General features: G+C 65.3%; 1 protein-coding gene across 1 annotated transcript; it reads left to right on the forward strand.

Annotated features, from left to right (window-relative positions):
• Positions 1 to 95: 95 nt before the first annotated feature.
• On the forward strand, positions 96 to 5,511 carry LOC112109524 (atrial natriuretic peptide receptor 1-like; the record flags this gene model as incomplete). The annotated part of the gene is made up of 7 exons (XM_026663701.1): positions 96 to 242; positions 472 to 595; positions 1,182 to 1,250; positions 2,023 to 2,197; positions 3,935 to 4,033; positions 4,338 to 4,429; positions 4,744 to 5,511. Coding segments are annotated over 7 exons (769 nt in total), but the record flags the coding sequence as incomplete, so codon positions are not given.
• Positions 5,512 to 7,700: the final 2,189 nt, after the last annotated feature.

Here is a 7,700-nt window from a genome sequence, read left to right on the forward strand (position 1 = left end):
GTGGCTGGCGTGAGGTCTGGAGGAGAGGGAGCTGCGAGGGTGGGAGAAAGGGTCGTTCCCGCGGCCCAGCATCCTCACGGCCCCGTGCGTTGCAGGGAAAACACCAGCAACATCCTGGACAACCTGTTGTCGCGCATGGAGCAGTACGCCAACAACCTGGAGGAGCTGGTGGAGGAGCGGACGCAGGCCTACCTGGAGGAGAAGCGCAAGGCCGAGGCCCTGCTCTACCAGATCCTGCCCCAGTGAGTGATGGGCCGGACCCACCCGCCCCAGGCAGGCTCCTTAACCCCCCATACTCCCGAGGGCCTCGTGCCCGAGACCAGATCCTAGACTGCCCCATTGGCACCCAGGTTCCACCCTCAGCCCCCCCAGTGCTATGGGGGCCCGCTCCTCCTCCCCCAGCCCCCCAAACACCTGGACATCCAGGCCCCTTCTGCCCCCATCCCTCACCCTGCTCTCCCTGTCCCCCAGCTCTGTGGCCGAGCAGCTGAAGCGCGGGGAGACGGTGCAGGCTGAGGCCTTCGACAACGTCACCATCTACTTCAGCGACATCGTGGGGTTCACAGCCCTGTCGGCAGAGAGCACCCCCATGCAGGTAACCGGGAGTGCGGGGTGAGAGCAGCCCCCCCCCATGCAGGTAACCGGGGGGCGGGGTGAGAGCCCCCGGGGGTCACTGGGGGAGATCTGTGGTGCTCCCCTGGGGTCTCTGTCCCAGCCCCCCGGGCACAGCTGCTGTCTAGCCCCCAGGGGTTGGGGAGGGGACTCCTGCCTGTGGTTGCAGTGCCGGGGAGGAGGAAGGCGGCAGGAGAGAACTGGCGGCGCTTGGAGCTGGCCAGGGCCCCCGTCTCGGGGTTCAAAGCTGGTGGCGCTTGGAGCCCTGGCTCCCACCCCCACCGGCGGGCACAGCCTCTGCTTCGGCAGAGCTGCCAGGCTCCGTCTCCGAGGTGCCCTGCCTGCATCACTGCTTCAGGGACGGCGCAGCCCGGGCCCCCTGGGCAGGAGCCTGCGGCCAGGGGGAGGGCTCAGCACTGCCCCCCCCCCCCACCCTCCCCGCCTATCTCCCTCCTCCCTGGGGCTGGCTCATAAGGGGGGGAGCGCTCACTGCCCTGGGGTGGGGGATCAAGCCAGGCCGAGCCCCCGCAGCCTCTCACCTCCCCCTCCCCCCGCTGCGTGCGTTGCAGGTTGTGACCTTGCTGAACGACCTGTACACCTGCTTCGACGCCATCATCGACAACTTCGACGTCTACAAGGGGAGGGGGGGGGGGGGGCGGGGGGGGGGGGGGGGGACGGGGGGGCTGCCGGGGGCGCAGAGATCTGGCCTCCACTGGCCTCCACTTAGACTGCCGGTTCTGGCACGAACAAATAGCTGCTCCCCGCCCCGGGACAGCCCCCCGGCCTGCTGCTGCCCTGGTGGAGACGCCACTGCCGTGAAGTGCCCCCAGCTCTGCCCTGGAGCGGAGGCCGCCCCCTGCTGGCTGGCTCTGGAAATCCTCACTCCGGAGGCAGCTTCTGCAGCTCCGTGCCCCCCAGCCGTGCCCCTGCTGCTCTGTGAGAGGGGCTGGCACTGCCCCTAGCCACACTCGCTGCCAGGCCCTCCGAGGGCCAGTGCCAGGGAGCAGAGGCGCTGCCAGGCCTGCCCAGACCAGTCTCCTGTCGCTGGGAGGAAGGGGCAGTTCTGGGGTAAGGAGGAGTTTCCTCCAGACCCTGTCAGATGGGGGCAGCTCATGGCCAGAGGCAAGAGGGCGCGTCAGCCGAGTGCAACGCTCCTGGTCTGCTGAGGTTGCCTGGGCACAGGCGTGCACACGTGCGAGGGTGCACACACACACGTGCGAGGGTGCACACACACACGTGCGAGGGTGCACACACACACACACACTTAAGCTGCCTGGACACATATGCCCCCCCCCATTGCTCCAATGGCTCAAGCCTCACAACAAGGCCCAGAGCGAGAGGTGTCCGGGGAGGTGGGGGCAGCGTGTGCGGCTGGTTTGCCCCAGGGCTGTGCTCCCCCCTCCCCTGCAGGTGGAGACGATCGGCGACGCCTACATGGTGGTGTCGGGGCTGCCGGTGCGCAACGGCAAACTGCACGCCTGCGAGGTGGCCCGCATGTCGCTGGCCCTGCTCGACGCCGTGCGCACCTTCAAGATCCGCCACCGGCCAGACCAGCAACTCAAGCTGCGCATCGGGATCCACAGCGGTGAGCGGAGGGGGAGGGGGGCGCGGCTGGGAGGGCCTTGAGCAAGCACAGCGTGGCCCCAGGCAGTGCCAGGGAATGGGCTGCAGGGAGCCCCTAGGGTAACCCCCCCCATGCACACACTGGGGTGCACAGAGGGCCAAGGGCGGCAATGGCACCTGGTACCTCTACGGGGCAGAAGCCCCCTCCTGCCCCTCCCCTTGCCATGCCGCTCTACAAGAGCCTGTCTCGCTCTGACCCTAAATAGACTGGGCCCTTTGCATGGGACTTGGAGCCAGGACTCCTGGGTTCTATCTCCGCTCTGGGAAGGGAGTGGGGTCTGTGACGGGTTCGGTCACAGAGACTCCCCTCGAGACTGTCACTCGATGAGCTGGGATACCACTGAGAACAACCCTCCTGCCAGAACAGGTGCCCCTCCACTCCTCTCTTGCGGAGTTAGACACTCCAGTCAGCTCCAGCACAGACCCAGAGGTTGGGCCACGCCCCTCTGCAGTTCACTGAAACTGAGATTCACTCAGCCCAGGGGCTTCTCAGTTAACAGGGACTTTCCCAGTGTTCTGCCTTCCTGGGAGCCTGAACCCCAAATAAATCCATTTTACTCTGTATAAAGCTTATACAGGGTAAACTCATAAATTATCCGCCCTCTATAACACTGATAGAGAGATATGCACAGCTGTTTGCTCCCCCAGGGATTAATCACTTACTCTGGGTTTATTAATAAACAAAAGTGATTTTATTAAGTATAAAAATTAGGAGTTAAATGGTTTCAAGTAATAACAGGCAGACCAGAGTAAGTCACCAATCAAAATAAAGCAAAAACACGCAAGTCTAAGCCTAATGCATTAAGAAACTGAATACAGGTAATATCTCACCCTCAGAGCTGTTCCAATCAGCTTCTTTCACAGACTAGACTCCTTCCTAGTCTGGGCCCAATCCTTTCCCCTGGTACAGTCCTTGTTAGTTCCAGCAGCCGTCTCAGGTGGTAAGCAGGGGTTTTCTCATGACTGGCCGCCCCCTTTGTCCTGCTCCACTCCCGTTTTATAGCTTTGGCACAAGGCGGGACTCTTTTGTTTCTCTGGGTCCCCACCCCTGCTTCTAAATGGAAAAGAACCAGATTTAAGATGGATTCTAGTATCGTGTGACATGGTCACATGTCACTGTAAGACCCCTAGTCTCCATTCCCCATGGGCTGCCCCACATGTACACAGGAAGGCTTTCAAGTAACTAAGGATATTTACAACGGATTGTTTCTGGAGCATCCTTAATGGCCTCCACTTAATACGTTTCCATCCGTGATACAAGTTTATATCTTACTCTCCCAACTCCAGACATAGAAATAAGACATGCGAACAAATAGGATGAACACACTTAGTAGATTACAAGCTTTCTAATGGCAGCATACAAGGGGTATTTAGTGTAAAGCAAATTCCAGTGATGTCATATTCATCAGCGTATTTCCATAACGCATATGGAGTGCAACGTCACAGGGTCTAGTGGTTGAGGGGGGGGGGGAGACTGAGGGCCAGGACTCCTGGGTTCCATTCCTAGCTCTACCACCGGCTGGCTGGGGACCTTCCCAGCCGCACCCAGGGAGCCGCTAGCGTGCGAGGCCCTTTGCACAAGCCCAGCACTATCAGTGCAAGGGCTGGTTGATTCGAATGTATGTGATCCGGGCAGGGGAGGGGTCAGCCCTGGGCGCAGCCTGCAGTGGGGTGCCCAACACTCTCTCTCCTGTCCCAGGCCCGGTCTGCGCGGGGGTGGTCGGTCTGAAGATGCCCCGTTATTGCCTCTTTGGGGACACGGTGAACACGGCCTCACGGATGGAGTCCAATGGGGAAGGTAAAGGGGCCAGGCACAGGGCTGAGGTGTGGGGGGCAGAGAGGGGCACTGCGGCGGGAGGGTGGTGCCAGCAAATGGGGGACAGAGGGGAGCACTGGGTGGGGAGGGGGGAGGGGTGCTGGGGAGCAGGGGGGCCAGCAGAGTGGAGGGGGGGGCTGGAGCTGGCTGGACGGGGCCAGTCGTCCTCTGCAGGAGCTGAGCCGAGGCCGGGCAGGTGGCTGCAGGGAGCTGGAGGGGGCTGGGTCTCTGCGGGCAGGGGGGCCATGTCCCCGCGCTACCCACAGCCCCCTGTCTGTGGTTCCAGCCCTGAAGATCCACCTGTCGTCGGCCACCAAGAGCGTCCTGGAGGAGGTCGGCTGCTTCGAGCTGGAGCTGCGTGGGGATGTGGAGATGAAGGTGATGGAAGCATGGCCTCCCCCTGCCCGCACCAGCCTCATCAGTCCCCCCGCCACTGTCTTCCCCCGGGCACTAGTACCCTCCCCATGGAGTCCTGTTCCTGTGCAAAGCCAGCTGCCCCCCCCCCCCACGCTCCCTCCCTCGAGCCCCGCCTGGGTTGGGCTGCCCCCGACCCTGCCACATCTCCTAACACCTGTCGGAGCGGACTCTGCCCCTGGCCTGCACCCCGCTCCCAGGCCAGGCTGCCTGGGGCCCTGCATGGGGATGGGGGGAGCACCCCGGGATCCCCCCCTGAGCTTCCTCTCCTCCCGCAGGGCAAGGGCAAGATGCGGACGTACTGGCTGCTGGGTGAGCGCATGAGCAGCACGCGGGGCTGACCGGCCCCCTGCCTACTGAGGGACCAGCATCCACCTGCGCGCCGGACCATCCTGCTTCTCCTCCGGGCATCGGCCCCTCCCACACACGCCCCAGCCGGGGGCTGAACGGGGCCCTGCAGGGGGGGCCCCACTGAGCCCAGCAACACCCCGGGGGCTGTGTGTGGACCCAGCCCTCCCAGCGGGGCCTCCAAAGACACTTAAAACACCCCCTCCCCCCCGCCAAGGGTCTCTGCCGCCCGCCAGCCTGAGTCGGGTGAGGGGGAAGCACGGAATGGTTGCACTGAACCCTGGGGGGGGTGATACCCCTGCAGCAGCGTGGCACCCCCAGCCCCACCCACCTCCCAGTGCCCCCACCCTTGGCTCGCGAAAAGCCCGGGAGCAGAACCACTGGCCCATCCCCATTCCCAGCCCTGAGCCCCAGGGAGCTGGACTCGGAGCTGCCCCCTTCTCTCCACCCCTGCGGTGAGGCCCCGAGCCACATCCGAGGAGCAGATCCCATCCCCGCGAGCCCGGAGACTTGTACCCTGGGGGGCCTCGTCCCCGGAGCCACGGGTGGGGAGGAGCTGCCCTTTACCGAAGGGTGGGGGGAGCTCACACAGCTGGGCATTGCCCCCCCGTCCCCCTCGCGCACACACAGTGGGGGGGCTCCCTGTCAGGGTGTCGTCACCAGAGCTCTACTCTTTGTAATAAAGCCTGTGTATCTTGCCCTCTGCGTGGTGACGCCCGTGGGCCCTGGGGGGAGGCAGGGCCAGCCCCTGGAGTGGGGGGGGCTCGTGTGCGGAGGAAGGGCCAGCTCTGGGAGTAGGGGAGCTTGCAGGGCAGGGGCGCTGCATCGACAGGTTCAATTGGGATCCCGTGTGGGCACCGCGGTGGCTCAGGGCTGCCCAGCCCCCCAGCAGCGGCATCTCCCACCTCTGCTGCAGCGTGGGGGAGTGCTGCTCCCCTGGGGATCCCTCCTGGACTGAGCCCAGGGGGCCACACGGCACCCCCAGGGCACTGGGTCTCTGCCGCTCCCTCAGGTGGGGCTGGAGCCCCAGCTCGATGGTGTCTGTCAGGCCCAGGGGAGCTGGCTGGTTGCACTAGCCGGGCCCGGCTGTGCGGCTTCCCCTGACCCAAGGCGGTCTGGGCCGGTCCCTCTGCGGGCACCGACGGAGGGGGTGGGGGGGTGTCCTGCCTCACGGGGAATGGGATGAACTGGGGAGGGACCATAGTGGGACACCAGCTCTGCCAGCACCCGTGCTCCTGCCCTCCCCCCTACACCTCATACACACGTGCCAGCACCCCTGAGCCTGACCCCCCAGGATTGTAGGGGCACCTCTCTGCAGAGCCAATCTGGGAGGCTGGCTGGGCATGTGGGACACTGGGGGTGGGGGGGCTCAGCCCAGTCTTGCCCCAGGAGAGCCAGGCAGCCCCCGCTCGGAGCCGGGAAGCCCTGGCCCCTGCCAGGAATGCGAGGGAGGCAGCAGGGCTGAGCAGGCACCTCCGGCCCTGCCAGGAACGCACAGGCCTGAACGGGACGTTCCCTGGGCTCATCTGTCAAAGTCAGCAGCCAGGCCAGCCGCAAAGCGCCCCCCCCCCCACTGCACCGCCCCGCCTGGGCGAGCGCCCGGCTGGCTGGGGGCCCGGGGCTGCAAAAACCAGCCTCTGACGCCCCCGCCCTGGGGAACAGGATTTGTGCACCACGGGTCCCCGGGACTCTGCCCTGTCCCCCCCCCCCCCATCTACCTGCTCCTGTAACCTGCCCCCAGTAGGCACATGGAGAATCTCACTGCTGTTCCTGGCTCCCCCAGCTGGTCACTGGGGTCATGGCAGGAAACCTGGTCTAGCAGTGAGGGCGGCAGGCTTGGCGCCAGGACTCCTGGGTTCTATCCCCAGCTTTGGGTGGGAGGGGGTTGGGTTAGAGCAGGCGAGGGGGGGGTGGGCAGGACTCCTGGGTTCTGCCCTGGCTCTGGGTGAGAGAGGGCTCGAGTGGGGGAGGCAGTCAGGACTCCTGGGCTCTGGCCCCAGCTTTTCTGCTGACTGACTTCTGGGCTTCAGTTTAGCCACCTGTAAAGTGGGCTGATGACGCCTTCCCCTGAGGGCTGGGAAGGCTGGTCCGTTAGCCTCTGGGCCCCAGCCACGTGGGCTGGAGAGCTATGGGGAGCTGTGGCAGCCCCCCCCCCGCCCGCCTGCAGGCCACAGCCTCACGCGGGAGCCCTCACCCCAGCTCAGAGGCGGCCGCTCCCCAGGACAGGCTGCATGGAGGACATCGCAGGGTGGGGTGGGGGACAGCCTGGGGCCTGGGACGGCCAGAGCAGCCCAGCGAGCGAGCGCTGAGGTGGGGACGAACCCAGGCCTCGTAGGGGCAGCGCTGGGCACCAGTGGGGCTGGCCATGCACCTGGCAGGGTGGGGTTTGTAACATGCTGTACCTGCAGAAGGGCAGGGCTTGCATCCCCTGGGCCAGCCCCATCCAGGGGTCGCCCTTCTGCTGCCCTCGTGCAGGCTGGGATGGGAACCTGACCGCGCCTGCGGCTGGGGGGCGGAACCGGCAGGGAGGGTCAGAGAATGGGAAGCTCTGCTGTGGGGCTAACTCTGCAGTTGGAGGGTGCGGAGGGTCTCCCAAAGGGGGGGAGGGGATCTCAAGACAGACGGACAGACAGACAGCGGGTGGGAGGTCAGAGGGCGAGGGGAGCTGGCCCCTGGGAGCTCAGGGCTCGCCTGCCCTAGGGAGCGGGTCCCGCTGAGCCGCGGGCGAGCTGCAGCCACAGACGGGACCAATCATGCCCAGCCCCGCCCCGGCCCAGAGCCTGTGGCCCACAGCAGGGTCTCTTGGGGGGCCCAGGGCTGTAGGGTGAGCCGGGAAGGAAGTAGCTTTGCCAGCCATGGGCCCCTGACCCCAGGCAGAGAAGAGCCA

Source organism: Terrapene carolina, unplaced genomic scaffold (genome assembly GCF_002925995.2).
Source record: "Terrapene carolina triunguis isolate 2854851 unplaced genomic scaffold, T_m_triunguis-2.0 Scaffold33901, whole genome shotgun sequence".
Lineage (NCBI taxonomy): Eukaryota > Metazoa > Chordata > Testudines > Emydidae > Terrapene > Terrapene triunguis.